At 26.4% G+C, this 20892-nt stretch overlaps 2 protein-coding genes across 2 annotated transcripts in view; both read left to right on the top strand.

Annotated features, from left to right (window-relative positions):
- Positions 1-4172: 4172 nt before the first annotated feature.
- On the top strand, positions 4173-5877 carry LOC101495806 (transcription factor MYB102). Its single transcript, XM_004485639.4, has 3 exons — positions 4173-4428; positions 4535-4664; positions 4865-5877. The coding sequence occupies exons 1-3, from the start codon at positions 4293-4295 to the stop codon at positions 5670-5672; spliced, it is 1074 nt and encodes a 357-aa protein (XP_004485696.1). The 5' UTR covers positions 4173-4292; the 3' UTR covers positions 5673-5877.
- Positions 5878-5995: 118 nt separating this feature from the next.
- Positions 5996-20892, top strand: part of LOC101495478 (uncharacterized) — a 17435-nt gene continuing 2538 nt past the window's right edge. Inside the window, exons 1-2 of the mRNA XM_073369171.1 lie at positions 5996-6003; positions 19727-20890. Coding sequence (XP_073225272.1) covers positions 5996-6003; positions 19727-20890 — 1172 coding nt within the window. The remainder of the gene's footprint in view (positions 6004-19726; positions 20891-20892) is intronic.

The following is a 20892-nucleotide window of genomic DNA, read 5'->3' as shown; positions in this document are numbered from 1 at the left end:
ACTTCTATGTTGGAAACAAATGTATTAATTTTTAGTCCTTACATGACATCACACTGTCTCTATGTATCAAGCACGGAAACATAATCCACGTATCATTTTTTTTTTAAGATTAATTAATAAGCAAAAAGATGGGTTTGAAATTGAATGACTAATATTTATAATTTAACTTACAAAAAATTAATAAAAGCTCTAATAATATTTATGGTTATATAAAATTAAGGAAAACTTCGTTTTGAACTTCAAATAATGGGTCAATTATTAATCCATGTTGGTGGGGTGGAAGGGAATAGAAGCTAGAAGAAGGAAAAGTGGAAATTTAACTATAGCAAGCTATAGAGCTAAAAAGAGTAGAGTTAGATAGGTGTATAAATGGTGGCTAGTAAGAAGAAATGTTTGAATAGATAAAGGGAAACAAATCATACGAAATCCCAGTACATGATTAAATTAATGTTTGACTTAATTTGTTCCTTTTTGTATTGAGCGAAGTTGGGTGCGAAACCCTTTATGACAATGCATGGCCAACAACCAATGATAGTATCACAGCTACTATCATTTCAATGCATGTAGTTTAACAAGTATGATAAAAACAAAATAATATTCAATATCCAAATGCATGTCACTAATTGACTGTTGTTACCATAAAAAAATTCATCAATGAGTAACATTATAGAGGCACTATTTGCATTTATTTCTGGAACTCTACCACTATTGATATTGCACCAATTATAATAATAATTATTATAAGTATAGATTTAAATAATATTTTGGTTCTTTTATTTTAAATTCAAAATATAGTCTCTCGATTTTTAAAATATTGGATATTTTTTCTATTCGAGATTGATTTTTGGTGGTTTGACGAGTGAAATAATTAATTGACATTGAGTTTGATAATATGAAAATTGAGTTCAGGTGATAAATTGTCTATTGTCAAGTTTTGATGTTTATGCAATATAAGTCGTTTAATAAACTATAAATTAGTTGTTAATCAATAATTCATTTATGTTGTCAAATTTTGATGTTTATATATAAATCGATGTATATTTTAATAAAATATAAATTAATTGTTAACTAAGAATTCATCTCGAATTGTCGCAAACTGAGTTGTCACATAAACATTTTATTTTTCAAAAATCTTCAAAGTTCAATATCAAAATAAGTTAGTTATTTTAAAAAAGTAGGTGATTAATTATTTAAAGTATACAATGGATGTAGAAATACTAACGGAATTAAAATTGTGGAAAAAAAAAACATTTTCATAGTACTAAAATACTTTACCCAATCTTAAATATAAAATATTTTATATTAATATATTTAATTCAAATTTTAAATTAAACACATATTATCGACTAAAGTTGCTTATTTATGTTAGTATTTAATTTAACTAACTAGAAAACCTTATCCCGATCGTGCGTAATAAATGCTCATCCTGGTTGCCTTGTTACTTATAGTCTTTTACGAGTACTTTATATTTTTAACAAACACCAAACTCGATTAATGATGCCCACATACGAGTTACAAACCATGGGAGAGAGAGCGACTAATTAAGTACCAATCTCTCTTTCATACTCTCCTTCCCTTTCTATAAACCCCTGAGATTTTTTTTCCTTCTCTTACATATATTATAAAAATAGATCATAAATTTAATATGGTTTATAAGGTGAAAATGTTTTTGTTGGGTCATAAAGGGTTCAAAGTATCATTAATTATATTAAATTAAGAACAATCTTATAAGTGAGTTGAATACTACATTTTTATCTAAAACTTTAAGACAATAAATTTATGAATCTTTTCATTTATATAATCTTCAATATCTATTTTTTTTTATCTAATATGAAACTTCTTTACTCACACTAGATATAACTTTAAAATATATCATTTATATAATAGGAATATATTCAATTTGATTAGATAAAAAAGAAATACACCATTCATATTTATTTCTATATCATAATATACTACTTATACCCTTTATTATAAACATCCGTTGATTAAAAAAAAATCTTTTAATATAAGTCAATTTTTAATTTATTCAATGCATTTATTATTATTTTTTAAATATAACTATAATTTATTTGTGAATATGAAAAGTCATAATACAGGAAAAAAAAACATTTTAATTACTTTTTATATAAAATAAACATATTAATAATTAATTTTTCTTAATAAAAATGTATATTTAAAAAGGAATGTAGTATAATATTAAATCCATGAGAGGAGATTGATTGACCAATAAAATAAAACATTGAATATAATGTAATAACGTCAGCAGCAATCCAACATAAATTTAGGAGTTAGCCAAAAGGAAGAAAAGAGAAGGCAGTCCCATGCATGCATTAAAGAAGAAAATGAACGCCGTGTATTCTCTGTAACAAGTCATTGAAAAAGAAATTCATAGGTCACATATCGATATTAAAAATTATTAATAGAGAAGGTACGTGGCATTATATTTCGATTACAGATAGTATGAATCCACAGAGTTAGGGGTCACACTCCACGGAAAATATGATTCACTTTTTTTCTTAATAATCTTAAGAAAATCGTGATTATGATTGCCTAATAAGTTCTACTGCACCAAAAAAGAAGCACATTCGTAATACGAATATTTTCATCAATAATTATCTTTAATATGTGGTAATTATAATTATATATGGTGTTGTAGATAAAATACAAAATTTTGATTTACTTTTTTAATTTTAATCTAAATAATTAAATGAATTATTTTTATAATTAAAATCATAAAAGTATGTTTATTATTATATCTCCATGAAGATTGTGAGCCTAATCTAGCCACCAATCACCATGTACAAGTTAAATAATGAGTTAGATCCACTCTTACATATAAACTTTAAATTATATTGTTTCCATTCGAAAAAGTGTAGAATCGAAAGTATATTGTAGATGGAAAAATAACATATTAGGAAGAGGTAAACATAAGATGTTTATGTCTCGACATAGATCAAATACGGTACAAAATGATAAAGAAAGACGATACATAATGGTGGAGAGAGACGGTGCAAAATGATAGAGGTGATTCATAACGACTGAAAGAGATACTGCATAATGGCGGAGAAAGATAGTGTCGACGAAGAGATATAATGCATGACGAGGGTGAGAGACGATGCAAAGGCGAAGAGAGGACTTGATTCATTTTTTTAACAAGAAGACTTGGTCCATTTTATTTTTATAGTTTAATGGATAAATATTAATTGTTTCAAAATAGACTAAAAGATAAAACTTAAAAATTTAATAGTGTTAAATCTAAAATATAGTTAAATTTATTCATTAATATGACATTTAACTATTGATGATTTAAATTGATAGTATCAAAATATGTTAATTTTTAAATGTATCATAGAAGTCTCCTATGTAACATAATCTTAATTCAAAAGTAAATCTCGTTATTTTAATTTTTTTGATAAAATGTTATATTTATTTTTAATTATTATAAAATTTAATTTTACCATAAAGAATAAGGGTCTGCTCTTAAACTATTTTTTGATATCCCTCGTACACCCAATAATAACATCAATAGATGCAAACTTGTTTTATGAATAAGAGAGCCACGCCACTAATCAACAAGGATTGACAATAAATTTTTACTAAATTATTATTAAAAAAAATATAGTTTTGAATTTAGTAATAGTTATGAGAAGGATCAGATGATCTTCAACAAATTAGTCGAGTTTTAGATTCAATATATCAACTCAATTAGAGTCGAGTTTATATAGATTAATACAATAGGGTGGCCGAGTCGATAAAGTAGTACGAGTTTAATAACACTGGTCATCAAGAGAATTATTCATATTATGGATGTTTAATGCCACAAAAAGAAGTTAAAACAAACATCATAATTTGGTAATTTGGGAAACAACATAAGTACTTAAATTATGAAATATTAATGTTATATGGGTTAGAATCTCCCACTGACATTTTAATAACTAAGTAAAAAAAAAGATTTAATAAAAAAAAAAAAAATATTATAATGGTAATAATTTAGCTAGTCCTAATAATTGAAGAAATGTTGTTTACAGTGTTGTGAGGTTGAAAAAGTTTATGAGAAAATAAGAGATAGACACGTATAGGGCGTAGTCAACAGAGATAACAAAGGACGGCACCGAATCCTTTTGACTTCAAATCACTATCTTCCTATTTATATACCATAAATTTACAAGTATGTTCCATTACGGGTACCCTACAAACAATCATCATTTCTTTCCTTCTCTATTCTCTCACGTTATTTCTCTTCCATACCTTCAACCAAACTAATTGAGCTGCTAAGTACTTAATTTGCTATGGGAAGAACACCTTGTTGTGACAAAAATAATGGCCTCAAGAAAGGACCATGGACAACCGAAGAGGATCAAAAACTCATTCATTACATTCACAAACATGGTTATGGCAATTGGAGGACACTCCCTAAGAATGCTGGTACTATTTCTACTTCTAATTAAGAATTATCAAATATTAATTGTTCTTTTCTTTTCTTTTGTTTCATACATGTATTAACTAATTAATTGCTTTTTTAATTGAATAGGGTTGCAAAGATGTGGAAAAAGTTGTCGTCTACGTTGGACAAACTATCTCCGACCAGACATAAAACGTGGTCGGTTTTCATTTGAAGAGGAAGAGACAATCATTCAACTACACAGCATTCTTGGCAACAAGTAAGTCTCTATTTTCAAAATATATACCATATAACCAGCTACATACTATAGAGTTGTGAGTATAATGATTACATGAATGATACTTTAGTACTTTGTATATACTTGGATACAATCAAATGTAGAATCAGATATGTTACATTTGAATTTTTTACTCTAATTTATTATGTTACTCTTCTAATCAAATATTTTGATTTGTATAGATGGTCTGCAATTGCGTCTCGATTACCAGGAAGGACGGACAACGAAATAAAAAACTATTGGAACACACATATTAGAAAAAGGCTTTTGAGGATGGGAATTGATCCAGTAACACATAGTCCTAGACTTGATTTATTAGACCTTTCTTCTATTCTCTATGCTTATGGTAATTCATCATCACATATAAACAACATCCAAACTCTACTTGGCATTCAACAACCTTTGGTTAATCCTGAGCTTCTCAAATTAGCTTCCTCACTCTTCAACTCATCACAACAACAAGATTATAGTAATAATCAACCTTGCAATCCTCAAATACAGAGTCAAGTTCCACGTTTTGTCCAATTTCAAGACCAATTAGTTCCACAAGTACATGCTAATGCTAATGCTTGTGCAACATTCACCAACCCTTCATTGCCTAATCAATCACATAATATGTTTGAGCCAAATGTGGAAGCATATACATCAAATTTCACTGACCTTAGTTACAATGAACAACATTCTGTTCATGATTGGCATGAAAATGGGTTTGGTTTAATTAGTACCATAGCAGAAGATGAATATATCCCTCAATTATTATCAAGCTATAATAATAATAATAATAATAATTATGGTTGTGATAATATTCAAAATCTAATGTATCAAACTTCAGATAACAGCAACCAGTTTTTGTCAACACCATCATCAAGTCCCACACCGTTGAATTCAAACTCCACAGAAGATGAGAGAGAAAGCTATGACAGTTGTAACAGATTGAATTTTCAAATGTCTGCAGATCATGTTTCAGATGCGAATGATCAGTTCATGTAATTAATTTAAGATTAGATTTGGATTTGGATCGATGATCAACACTTAAAATCAACCATTTAGTTGGTTGATTGTTTCCTCCTCTGTTTTTTATGGGATACCTATGAATCCTTTTGGGAGTGTTGATTTTTGTAACTTTTCCTATATTTTTATATTGATTGATAAAGTTTAAATTTCTTAATTGAGATTTGCCTTTACTATTATTAAATTTTTAAATTGTCAAAAGTTTATTATATATTGCTGTTTGACTCCCTTCTTGGATAAGTGATACATGCCGTATTCAATCCATAGAGTGTGTAATTAAAAGGAAAATTAATAAAGCTTACATGGTGAGGTAAGAGTGATATGGAATGAGTATTAATTAGGAGGTTTAAGATTCAAGCTTTCAAAACTAAATTAATCCATTAAACAACATTTACCTTTGAAAATAGTGTTACTTAACAAGTTTTGTATGAGATGGTTTTAGTCTCATTTCATTTAGTTTAATTAGTAAATTTGAATTCAATCCATGATTTAACTTTTTGAACGTATATGTATATGGTCTCACCTCATTTGAGAGATATGTCTTTGTAGTTGTGTCCAATAATATATAATTTAAACCAAAAAATATAAATAATTAGAACTTTAATAAATAATTAATTAATAAGTTTATGTTAATTATTTATAGAAAATTCAGAAGTTGGGAGTAACATATAGCATATAAATATTAATAGAGATTCAATGAGATACATAATTTACATACACAAGTAGATTTAAAATATTTTATATTATCGATGAATCACAATTATTTATATATAATTTTAAAAGTAATTTTGATCGAAGTTAAATATTTTTAATAATTTAATAATTATAATTAATTGACAATATTTTTTTTTATAATGTATGTATAAACTAAATCATATTAACACTGTAGTATTCATAAAAAAATTATTTATATTGTAGTCAGCTGCATGCTTTAGAGAAAGGAAACAAAAAAAGTGTAACTACTGATCTATAATAACCGTAATTAGTATTCTTTTTAACACATTCTTAGTAAGCGTTCATACTATTCTAGAGGGCCTTTCTTGTTCTTGATTTAGAAACCGTGAGATTCATAACCCAAAAATAGAAAGGGAAAAGAGAAGAAAAAAAAAAGTGAAGGCGATGGAATCAGAAAGGAAAAACTAGTATTTGAAAAACAATGATAAGCAACGCAGGATTGTATTGAGTTTCACATAACCCGACAGTGAGTCCAAGATACCGGCGAAGGCACATGGGAATACGTGTGGTTGACACGTGTCAATGACACCTGTAAGGCTGTAACTGGCCAGTATCTTTTATTTTTTCAACAAATATGATTAAAAATAAAAGATACAATAGAGTATGATTTGCATGTAGATAATGGATAATAGGAGAAGAAGGGGGCATTGACTAATGAAAAAGACATGAGGGGTACGTGTACACTCTGTGTCGGTGACACCACACTGTGTTGGGTTCATACATAATACATCACTTTTCCTTGCAAACAAACAAATATTGCCGAGCTTCCTGTGCTCTTTTATTTTACTACTTTTCTTATGGGACTTTACAATTAATGATTGGTTAACTAATTGTATTAATTGCATCAGCATTTGGGACACGTCGTTTCAATAATTGAGGAGCAGACCCATTTCGTGGTATGGTAGAGATGTCAAATTATAGATTTAATTGTAATTGGACAAGGTTTTAGGGTTATGTAAAAATATGATTAATTATACTATTAATAAATTGGGTTGTGTCTTATTATAAAAAACTAAATTATTTAAATTGTTCATAAATTGAATTATATATTTAAAATAATTCAATTAATTAAATTTAATTCAAATAATTGTTTAATTATTTTAAATTTTTTTAACTTACAAATTTTGAAATTTATTTTTTTTAAAAAAATATATATGAGATATCGAAACTTTTTTTAAAAAAAAAAATAAAACATTTTTTTGTTGAAAAACTTTTTAGAAAAAAATTGATTTTTTTTTATATTTATTTTATTTGAAAAACATTGATATTTTTTATCAAAAGAATTTTAAAATTCTATTTTTTATAACTATTTTTAAATCAATTTTAATTAAAAATTTGTTCAAAATATTGAACTAGTTTATATTTATAAACCAGCTTTAAACCGCGATTCAGAATTGCAATTAACTTGATTTAAAAGTGATTTTTAATAACTAAATCAAACCATTAAAATGGTTCAATGCGGTTTGTTTTTGCACCACAAACACCTCTATTTATGAGGACTATTCTATTAGAGATGGGAGTTTTTTCATGAGGGGATGAGGATAGATATGGGGAAAGTCCCATTGAAAATGGTTTGTAGATGGAGAAGATGATCATATCATTGATCCTATAAGGATATATCTTTAAATAATTTACTAAAATAATTGTTATGTATATTATATATATTATGCTTATTTGTCACGTATATGAATAAATTTATTTTAATGTGATTTTTATGATTGTCGTGTGATACAATAATATTATAATTTTTTATTTATTTTATGGTTAAATTTTTATTTATTTTTACTATCAATTTGATTAAAAATAAAAGAAATATAATAATTATTTTTATATTGATTGGGTCCTTGCCGGATTTGTGGGCATAAGGATAAAAAATTCATTGAGGTTGAGAATAGAAACGAGGATGAGAGACAATTTGAGTGATGAGAAACAATTTGTAGCAGCTTTAATTCTAAAAAATGTTGCACTATCGTATTTTGTAGTGGTATAAACCATCACAATGTTTCAATGTTCTAATTTTGTAAGAGTATATACCGTAGCTACAAAATTATGCTAATATTTTCAATCAATTAAGTCTATTATAAGAGTATTGACTGCCACAAATTCAAATAATTTTTCCTGCACTTTTTAGCCACAATTAATTGACAAGAATATCAATATAGTATGCAAAATAGACAACATTATTTTACTAATTAAATTTACTGATATTTTATTTGCATTAATCAAATAAATTATGTATATTGGATTTTACTATCAAACAATTAATTTCACCTTTTGGTGGTGCCACTGGTTATGGAATCAATTTTTCTGTCGATGGGGATACCAGCAATATAATCATATATACTATCACATCAAAATCTTTAATAGAAAAGAAATTATCCCTTCCGTGAATTTTGAATTATGAACCATATACATTTGATACGGAAATGATTGGTCATGCTTGGAATCTAAGAGCAGTAATAATATACACCGTCCAGGTGTGTCTTCGCCGTTTATGTGCCGTACCTGTCGCTCAAAATCTTCAATTATATATATATACATATATGCTTATTCTCAAATTAATAGATGTGCACTGAAAATAAAATTATTTTATATTAATCGTAAATTACAATCGTTTATAGTATGGTTATTATTTCAATTGATTGTAAAAATATAATCACATATTAAAATAAATTATAATTAGTGTAAAAAAAATTACATTTATGAAAAAAGTTGAACATATTATATGTGCCTTGAGGCATAGTATTGCACAATCGGATACATATACTCAGAAGCAAACAAGTAGAAAGTCAAACATATATATGTATTTGTGTTTAGAAAAGATGTCCAACGTGCACACGACTTTATATACTAATGATCTGTCGATTTCGTTTTAAAATGTCACCTTTTTAGAAGTTTTTTGCTCTTTTTATTACTAGTGGTTTTCAATGTGTAAAGTAGTAATAGTAACTAGTGTATATCAATATTATTTTGTTAAAATTATCTTTAATTAGTTATTGTAGATTGAGATAGAAATAAGAGTGTTAAGATAATAAATAATTAAATGTATTATAAGAAGAAAAAAAATCAATCATTTTATTAAAAGAATAATAGAATTTAATGTAATAATTTGGAATTGATTTGGCTGCAAATGAACAATGTTTATGTAATCACAACTATAAATCTAAATTATTTAGCCACACACAAAACGAAAAAATGTAAAAAGAAAAGAATAATTTTTTATCATTATTTTAAAAATTAAATTATATGTATTGTTTGTGGGTATAAATGATTTGAATTTCCGCTATCTACTCAGGAAGAATTATTCATGATTTTTGCCACTTGCGTTAAATTTGTGATCATTATCTGACTCACTTTCGTTTTCTAATCTCTTTTTTGCTTTAAGAAATCAAAAGGAAAATCAAAAGTCATATAACATGTTTTATGCATTTTATGTCGACAACCATCTCCATTCCATTGTAGTGTTATAAAATTGAGTGTTTGATGCTTCTATAGTCATCCATTTTTTTTTAATGACTTTTTATGGATTCACATGATAAATTGTATTAAAATAAATATATGCTGTCAAAATATATTTTCTTTGTTCTAAAATAATTAATTTATTTGTAAATAAATTGTTTAAAAATGCTTTAATTTTTTATATATATTTTTATAATTATAACTTTTAATTAATATTATTTGCATTATTTCTAATGAAATATCTTTTATTATGTATTTATGATATTGATATTGCATAATACCTATAAAATATAATTTAGTAATAAGTAGTATTATCTATTTTTTATTTATATTTTCTTTTAATATGTGTGAAATTATCAACAATTACTCGAAGGAAGTAATAATATTGAGTTATTGGTGGAATTCATTTAGCAAAAAAAAATTATAAAATAAGTTATGTGTGCATACATGCATAACTTAGTTAAACATTTAATTTGAAAAGCTCCACTGTAAAAGCTTTAATTGTTCTTACTTTCTCCGCCCAATTAATACTTATATGGCCACAATATTTAGACACACATAAATAAATAAATAATAATAAAATGATATAACTAAATACTTTTAATTTTTTTAATTATGTGTGTGCGTTCAAACACTTTAATTTGATAAGTAAGACTTGCTCCTTTCCACTCTCTTCATGGTGATCTGCATTCTTACATGAAAACAAAAAAGTTTAGTTAACTCTTTAGAATTTTGATGATTTGTATCACACTACATAATGTTTTGTAAGAAACTCAATCCAATTTTATACTCCTAATTCTTATTTTGCATTGTCATTTATTTCATGGTTCTGCATTTTCCTACAAATCAATCTTAATAATTTATTTCTTATTAATAATATCGCTAAACTATTTCTGATTTAATTTAAAATTTATATTTTCAACCACCAAATTAATTAGTCATAGAGAAAAATTTTAATCATAAACTTAATTTTTTTATTGGAATTTAACTATATGTGTAATGTATGAAATGTGATTCTTTTTTACTTCTAATTTATTATGGAGTGAATATGATTTATCACATTACATTTGGTACTCCAGCAACTATACATGAAGGAAAGTTCCATGTTTTTTGTCAACTCTAAATTTCAACCGCCTACTAAATTTCAATGATTGTTCTGTTTTAAATGGCCAAGCTAAGCTGACGAGTCACCATCTTTGCTTCTTTTAATCAACTCTAATGATTAAAATTAACAACATTAATGTTGGATACTAATTCTGGATACTTACAATATTTGTTTAGAAAATTTCTTTTATTAATTATAAAAGTAATTAATTAATATTGTTAATATTATGAAGACGAAGATCGAAATATTAAAAAATTTAACTTGCATCACAATATTTAAAAATAGGGTCATGCAAAAGTTAAAAAAAGAATTATTAAAAAGGATTGATATTTAGACTTTTAATAAATAAAAAACATAAATTTTAAAATAAAATTTTAACATTTAAATTATAGTTATATGTTAAAAAGAGAATATGAAAAGTAATATTTGAGTTAACGTTTTAGTGGCTCTATTAATATCTGTCCTTGGAGCAATGGAACTATGTATGTATGTATGCACGTAAGCTTATGGTCACATTTACGTCAACAAAAAGTTAATTGACGTTGCATACAAGAAGAAATGTGTACGAATCAAGTCGCATTTTTGGTTGCAAAAAAAGATTTGGATTTGGAATGCTTTAATGTATGTAGTAGTACGTGTCACTACTTGTAGGGTACTGTGGGCGTATTATGGCTTATCACTTTTGACTTGTGTTTATGTGACAATCGATTAACCCTTCACTTTCTGTCTCTCAACCGACCAAAGAAAAAGCTATTTCCAAGCTCAAATATTTTGAATAAGTAAACACATAAAGTGGCTTCATGTCTTATTGTCTTCGTTACACTTGGCTTTTACTTTCAATAATATTATTCGATAGATTTTATAGATTAGTTTCTATCAATATTTCTCTTTCTTCCTTGTGAAACTCTTCGAGGTGACACGATTTGCATAAATACACTAATGTTGACACAAAAACGAACAAAGAGGAAATTTTGCAACGCGCTTAAATCAGGGTGCTGAAAAAGTAGTATTTGCAAAGGCCAATTTTCTTTTGTGACATTGCGGCCGTAAATATATGTTTTTATACTAATAACAAGAAATTAAAGGGGAGAGATGATAGAAATACTTTAAAGTTAAATTAAAAAATATTGAATTTATATATTAAGTGCTATCAATAAATATTAATTCTTTCGATCTCAAATATACAATAATTATTGTTTATTTTGGATTTGTCGTAAACTTTTTACAATTTTGTTCTTTGTGAATAGAGGTTTCGGTGATTTGAAGAGAATGACAGTAGTTTATAAGTTATTTTAACTTTGATTGTCAAGGGATTGAAGTTAAGGGGCTAAAGAGTTTTGTCACGTGTGTGATCAATACAATTTTCACATACGACGTCTATGATCCAAATTGGATCGAGAAGGATGAACGTATTTGATTTTTGCATTTCACACCTAAAGGTGGGATGGAATCGACAAATATTTTGACGCTCAAGTGAGTGTCTATCTAACGAGAGTAAAAGAAAAAATAAAATAAAAGAAGTGTATTTGTTCCAGTGTTAGAAGCACTATTTATATAGACAAGGACACTTGTCGCCAGGGGACTTAGATACTAGTCTCCATTTTTTTAGAAATAAAAAAAAATAATGTAAACTTAATACAATATAAAGCATTTCTATTTATATTACTATTAATTAATCTAATAATTTGAAAATTTCAATTTAAATCGACTAAGAATTAATATGAATCCGGTATATTTTCCACATTCATGGAAGTACTTTTATGTTTTTGCTTTATGAATATGATATTTTTTGGACATTTATAATAATATCGATCTTGATTCCTATTTTAGCATTTCTAATTTCTGGAATTTTAGCTCCGATTAGAAAAGGACCAGAAAAACTTTCTAGTTATGAATCCGGAATAGAACCGATGGGCGATGCTTGGTTACAATTTCAAATCCGTTATTATATGTTTGCTCTAGTTTTTGTTGTTTTTGATGTTGAAACGGTCTTTCTTTACCCATGGGCAATGAGTCCTCCTCTTTCCGGACAACACATACAAAGAGACCCGCCAACAGAAAACATAATTAGTGAACTTATGGGAGATGTTTATATTTAAATTGTTTCTCTTCTATCTCCCATCTATCTTTTCTACATTTTCTTTAGTTATTCACTAGAACAATTATGATCCGGAAGTAAATCCGGGGCAAGTGTTCTGATCTATTATGACATAGCAGTGAGGCGCTCAAGAGATCTTTTTTAATTATTCTAAAACCTTTTCTGGACTTTGAATTTAATGAACTTAAATTCTTTTTTTTTTTTTTGCAACCCGGTCTATTCAGACTTCACTTCGAGGTTCCTAGATGGAACAAATTTCATTTTTTTTATTTCTTGCATATCTTACATAAACGATATTCTTAGGTACTTTATTTCATTTCAAATCACGTGAGCAGTTATTAGCATTACTAGGGAACATACGAGTATTTCGATTTAGTTTTTAGAAGATCTCTTTTATTTTAGTAGTTTGAATAGCAGAAGAAAAAAAAAAGAATTCTCTACTATATTCACTTATCATTTATTTCTATGAAATATCTAATTAAATAAAACGATTTTAGAAGGGATATCATGAAATTTTTTAGTTGGTTGTTCCTATAGAAATCATATGTTTTATTTTACTCATGGGGACAACAAACAATAAACTATAACAAATTCAATATATATTTCGAATAATATATTTTCTATATGTTCTATTCTACGTTCTCTATAGAGAATGTATAATAGAACATATGCATTGAGTTAAATTGAATATAACATATCTCTTAGATAAACAAAGTCCCTTTTCTTCGACTATTAGAGTCATATATGATTTCTTCTCTTTTTGTGATCTTATAAATCCTACCGAATCAACACCTTGAATCAATCTGAAACATTAATAAATATTGAATCCGTTCAAAAACTTTTTTATCACTAGACCAACAATGTATTAGATGTAATAAATAATAACAATAACAATAATAATAATAATAATAATAATAATAATAATAATAATAATAATAATAATAATAATAATAATAATATTTAAAAAAAAGGAGACTAAATTAAATATAGGACCGACAATCACCTTGTGTAAGTTGGACTATTGCACATAGCCTCAAAATTATTAGATTCCAATTTTTTTTTTCAACTTATAAATTACATGACATTGCTTTTTGCTCATATTTTTTTCATTCACCTTCTTTCTCCCTTTTTCTCTCTTTTTAAATAGATAAGAGGTTAGCAATAATTTAAAGTTGTATTTAAATGTTATTTACAATTTATTTATTTTAATAAATTTAAATAAAATAAGTTGAATTTTTGATATTTTATTAGATAAAAATATGATATTTTAAAATAATTTATAATTATTAGAATTATATTTTTTTTTATTAAAGACTCAATTTTTTAAATTAAAACAATAACTCAAAAAACGTCAAAGTAAAATTCATTACTATATTTTTTTAATAAAATTCATTACTAGTATCTTTTTAGTAAAATTCATTATTAGTATTCTTTTATTTGACTCACGAGCAAAACAGTAACACTTTTGATTTTATTACAACTTTTTGATTACTCTCACATCCATCACTTCTCATTTTGAAAACGATGCCCATAAGTTTATCAATTTCTTATATTGCTTTTTCTGTTTTGCTTTACTTTTTGAACTTGAATTTTATATTTATTTTCAGCTTTGGGATGAAAGGAGTATATTTTTTATATGAATTTGAATATCTTCTACCCACCAATAATCGAGTGAATCATCACTATTTTGGTCATTATAGTTAAAAGGCTTCCATTAATTGATCCATGGATTAAAAAAATACATATTTGTCTTTAAATTGAAAAATGTCAATAAAATATCTCATGTTTTCATCTACGACTGTAAGAACTATTGAGTTGCAATTCAAGTATCTGTTGGTAGTCATACTACTAACTCATAGGGACTGAAATGACTGTAATCAACAAGAATCAAATTCATAACATTCATAACTAGTGACTATTTTTTAAGATAGTTTTGATAATAAGTGACTATTTTCTTCTACACATACTCTTTATTATTCTTATCTCTATCTTTTTTCTTTCTATTTTTTCGTATTTTTTTCTTTTCATCTCTTATTTATTTTACTCTCTACATTTTTTTCTCTATGTCTATTGTTTTCCTTTTCTCTTACAATTGTTACAAATATCAAGGTATTGATTAATTTATTTTAATTAAATTTAAAAACACTATATGTAAAAATATTATCAATATGGTTAGTTATAAACAAAATATAATATTAAATATTTATATTAGTTTATTACATTGTATTACTATTTATATTTAACTTTTTCTTCTTTATGGCATATTCATTTTTTCTCTTTTTAAGTTTTTAATCATTGGTTGGTTGAAATATTATTTTGGCATTTATATTATTTATAACTAATCAAATTAAAATTAATTTTACTGATTGAAATTTTTAAAATTTGATTAAAATAAATTAAGAAATATCTTAATAATATCTAAAATGCTTAATGTTTAAGCAAATATTCCATGACAAAAAAAAAAGGAAAAATCAAAATAGATAAACCAAAATAGGCAGAAGCAGAAAAGGAATGAGCCCAAAAGTACACCGGTTGCATAAATAGAGCCAGCCCAAACCAGGAAGCACCTTAAAGCCTACAAAACACTACAATCATCAGAAAATTTACTTCAACATGAGCCCAAACTTGACAAGCAGTCAATAACACATGAAAAAGAATATACTTAAAATACTTTTAAAATGGGTTGTTTTGATTTTAATTTCTATATTTTTTTATTTAGTCGTTATAATTACAAGTAACATGATTTTTTTTTTAAATTTACGGTATGCTCCTATATTTATATCCTATATTTTAATAAAAAATATTTAAATTTTATATTTTGTGGTACATGTTTGTGTTTTATAATTTTTTTTTAAAAATTTCTTGTACACAAGTGTATTTAGAAAACTTAAAAAAAATTCAAAATATAAAGTTTGAAATTTTTAGAATTTTTTTTATTTAAAACACAAATTTAGAATTTAAAAAATACAATTGTTTATCGAAAAACATTTTTCAAAGAGTTCTGAATTTTTTTTTTAAAAAAAAATTGATACTTAAAATTTGAATTTATTTAAATATGGGATATAATATTTAATTTTTATCCTGAATTCCTTTTATAAAAAATAAAAGTAATTGTAATCCACCTTAATTATGACCCATCTTTAAAATAATAAAATAAAATGTTCAAAGAACCAACTCTTCTTTTTGGTCTTCTTCATTTCTACAAACTTCATCACCACACTAACAACTTTCTGGCGACACACTGCTATTGTCTGGTAACATGAGGTCGTGCCATCACCATTGTTGTGCCCTCTTTCAGTTCTATCTCTTCCACCCAATAGGCAGTCAAATCGAAGCCATCACCTTTACGAGTTACAATGTCCTACCATTGTTGGCTATCACTCACATATGACAAAAACACAACTATCATCTTTTACAATTTATATAAGCTAAATATTTATCATCAATAAATTAAAAAAAATATTTTAATAATCAATTATTTAAGTGAGAATGTATATTTGATTATTTGTTTGTCTATTAAATAACTTTTTTGATAAAATATGTAAAAATTATTATATTGATTATAATTTATTATATAAATCATATACAAAATAAACGATAAGTTTAATTAATTAGTTGAAACATAATCATTCATGAATTATTCTATTAAAATAGAAATATGCATTTAATTATCGGTATGTCTATTGTTTCTTTGTTTTGATAATTCCATTAAGAACTTTTTAAAATTCCATAATGACAACATTCAATGTACCATATACTTATTTATTTATGTATTTTTTTTATTATTTAATTAAACTATTTTTAAATTTACTTTAACCATTTATGTCAATTATATTTATTTTTTTTCCATAATTTACAATTAAATATATATTTTGAATTATTTATGTATTGTTGACTTCTATATAATAATCAACCTCACACTTCACTAATCAGTACGAATACGTAAATTTTTTAACAGTTATTATTAAAATGTAATTTTCATTTTAATAATTGATTTAATATTAAAAATATATATATATTAAATTTGAAAAATTATAAATTCCATCTTCATAAATATAAATTGTTTTATAATTATCTAATAAAATTTATAATATTTTTTGACTTATTCTAAAGCACCACTTCTTCATTCAAAATTTTATTTCAGATAAAATATATACTAAATACCATCCAGATAAAATTTTAATTTCAGTTAACGTTTTAGTCTCTTTTTTTTCTTCTTGATTTGATTATTTATTTTAATTTTAAGTGACAATTTGATTTTTTATATTTTAAAATATCAACAATGTCATCCTTATTTTTTTGCAAAAATTCATAAATTTTTTTAAACAAAACCCGTAAACCTAATTATCATCCTCAATATAATGCAATTTCATCAAATTCATAACTTAAATAAACTCATATTTTCATCTCTAACAACATCAAATAAATAATGACAAATATGAGTTTATTTAAAGATTTGAGTTACGAATTTGACGAAATTTGTATTATATTAAATAATATAATTAATTTTTATGGATTTTGTTTGAAATTTTTAATAAATTTTTTGAATTTATGTAAAAAATAATATTATCAATATTTTAAAATATAAAAGATCAAATTATCAATTAAAATAAATAATTAAATAAAAAAATTAAAAAAATTAAAAATTAATTAAAATTAAGTTAAAAGACATGATATTTAACTTAAATATATCCACTTTTTTGTGTGGCTAAACAACGATACACATTGCTTCAACTTATTTATGCACTTAAAAAAGAGACACGTTGTCTAATATACAAGACGCATGTGTAGCTCCCGTGAAACGGTATGCAAATGTGGCCATGAATTGTTCTTAGTTTTGCACTCTTTAATTGATTTATATTAGCGACACACTTTAATAGTAAAGTTATCTGACATTATAATTATGTTATCATATCTATTACAACTTCACTAATATTTTTGAGTGAAATCGAACTCATTTCCTTAAAATTATAATATTAAATTTTTATTATTAAGGTATAATAAAGAAAAAGACAAAGAATCAGAAATAAAAAAAAAAAAAATAGACAAAGAAGCATCAAACTAATTAAAAGGGATGACATCTGTATATATATATTTAGTTAAAATAAAATGAGTTTAACATGTATGCATAAATAATTTTATTTTATTAGCATCCTTTTGTACCTCTTATTCTTTAATAAAATAAAGTAATATAATAATGAGATATGCAAAGTCTGTATTAAAAAAGATAGTCAATCAAATAATACCATAGTCTTTATTAATTGAGTTAGACTATAAGAATAAAAACATATGACTTTGTATTACTATATTATACATTATTATTTATTTGACCATAATTTATTTTGATTAAAAAACACAAAAAAAATTAATTTCTTGGGCCTTAGGGTTTGTTTCTTGTAGTATGAGTTATGACCGCCTCTAGAACAGAACGTGTTTTCACAATCACAATCGCACAAAACTGAGGCTCAGCTTCTTAATCGCGTTTTCCCATTCTTCCCCAAACTAGCATGTTCTCTTCCTCCTTAGGTTTTCTCTCTCCCTTCCCTCCTTTTTTTCATTCTCAATTTTGATCTACTTTTCTTTTGCGTTTTCGGTAATTATGATGAATAATTTTTTTTGGAAAAATATTTATATTTATGATTGCGTAGCCAGATATTATTGCTATTCAATAGGCGCTGGTTCGTTTCTTTGATCAAATTAAAAAAATAAAAATTAGTCGTTTAATTTTTTGGTTGAGTTGTAGTTTGATGTGTGAATAAAATGCATCTGGAGTTGAATAAATACTGTGAATTGTTGAATTTCCAATGCTTTTTCAATTCTACGGTACCATGAAAGAGGTGTAATCGACGATTCTCCAACAATTCATCACACGTACATTTTTGTTCAGAGTAATGAAAATGTTCTCTCTGACCTATTTTTTGTTCTTTAGAGTGTAATGTTTTTTAATTGAATATGTAGAGATCTGATCTAGAAACAACATTCATTACCTTGTAGCTGAAATATCTGACATCATTAACTTCCTATGATTTGGTGGTGGAGATTCCAAGAAATGAGGAACACATAGTTTGGGCACTTTATACTCTGTATCAACTTAGTTTTCAACCTCTTGATACCTTTTTGAGGATTAGACATTTAGTATACTCATATAATATTTAGGGTGTATTTAGGTAAATAGCTAAATTAAGTGCTTATTGGATAAGTGGTTGTCATATAAATGGTCATATAAAAGTTATTTCTATAATAAGGGAGGAAATGTGGTTATGTTGTTTTCATATAAGTTGTAAGTTGTTTTTATAAGTTATCTTGGGGAGCATATTGGAATAAGTTGAAATAAGTTATGTACATGTTATAAGCTATTTTCGTAAGCTTTCTCAAACACTTTAGACAAGTGTTTATGTCATAAGATAAACATAAATAAGCTCTCACAAACGTGCCCTTGATGCTAATCTACTTGTATGCTTGGGTTCTGGCTTATGAGTGAAGAGAAGTCATTATAACTAGCATTTCCATAGGAATGGGTTGTTTTCCATATTTATGATTAAAGTTACGGAGATATAGTTGAAATATATTATTAAAACATTCTTATAGTTGTTTTAAAACAACATTCTTGTAGTTGACATAATTATTCATTTGCAGATTTTTGATGCTTAGAAAGATAAAGAGCGCTGCTCATTCTGTTCATAGAATTAATAGAGGCAGATACCAGGAAGTGAGTAGAAATGGGCCAATTGCCTCGGTTGGACCAAATACCCACCACTGCCGGTTCTATATGTATTATAAATTTCATAGTGAAGCACGTAATTCATTTTTGTGGCTTGCACCAAGGGAAAGCTTTAATAAATGCTGTTCTTTTAGAAACTTTTCTGTAAGCTCATCAAGTAATGCAGTCACGCATCATTCTCAGATTGCTTGGAGAAGGCTGTACAGAAAGTACTGTTCCAATGGTGATTGTACATTTTCTCCCACCATAAACATGATTGCTCAGGCGGTGAGCTTGGCTTTGGCTCGCTCTTATTTGCTGGTTCCTGGTATTTTTGCATTTACATGTGGCGAGCTTGCATTGTCTCAGAGAAGTTGGGGAGATGCAGAACGTTACCCATCACAGGATGCATTGTATATGCGTGCACAAGATGGGTATAATTATTTGTTTACATTTACATTCGTGATAGTTGAAGGTCTTATCTTATTAGTGAGAGCTCTATATCTAGCCATATTATTCTCTCCGAGCATTGTGATGGCACCGTTTGCAGATTACTTTGGACCGAAGTTCAGGAAACTGTGGCTCCACGTTGTTCATCGAACACTTGAAAAATCAGGTCCTGCTTTCATAAAATGGGGCCAGTGGGCAGCTACACGGCCTGATCTTTTTCCTCGAGATCTATGCACTAAGCTTTCTGAACTTCATAGTAAAGCTCCTGAGCATAGTTTCAGTTACACAAAGAAAACTATAGAAAAAGCATTTAACCGAAAACTTTCTGAAATTTTTGACAATTTTGAAGAGCTTCCTGTTGCATCTGGAAGCATTGCTCAAGTGCACCGTGCTTCATTAAAATATCGTTATCCTGGTCAGCAAGCGAAACCACTGCTTGTTGCTGTGAAGGTTAGACATCCTGGTGTGGGAGACTCAATCAGAAGGGATTTTGCTATTATCAATACAGCGGCAAAAATTTCGAAGCTCATTCCCGCACTTAAGTGGTTAAGATTAGATGAGAGTGTACAACAGTTTGCAGTTTTCATGATGTCCCAAGTTGACCTTGCTAGGGAAGCTGCCCATTTGAGCCGCTTTATTTATAATTTCCGAA

Source organism: Cicer arietinum, chromosome 1 (assembly GCF_000331145.2).
Source record: "Cicer arietinum cultivar CDC Frontier isolate Library 1 chromosome 1, Cicar.CDCFrontier_v2.0, whole genome shotgun sequence".
In the NCBI taxonomy this organism is placed as follows: domain Eukaryota; kingdom Viridiplantae; phylum Streptophyta; class Magnoliopsida; order Fabales; family Fabaceae; genus Cicer; species Cicer arietinum.
This window is presented reverse-complemented; position numbering and strand designations above follow the sequence as displayed.

Coding starts and splice junctions, on each gene's coding strand:
- LOC101495806 (XM_004485639.4), top strand. CDS start 4,293: ATGGGAAGAACACCTTGTTGTGACAAAAATAATGGCCTCAAGAAAGGA. Junction 4,429..4,534: donor GACACTCCCTAAGAATGCTG/GTACTATTTCTA, acceptor TTAATTGAATAG/GGTTGCAAAGATGTGGAAAA. Junction 4,665..4,864: donor CACAGCATTCTTGGCAACAA/GTAAGTCTCTAT, acceptor TGATTTGTATAG/ATGGTCTGCAATTGCGTCTC.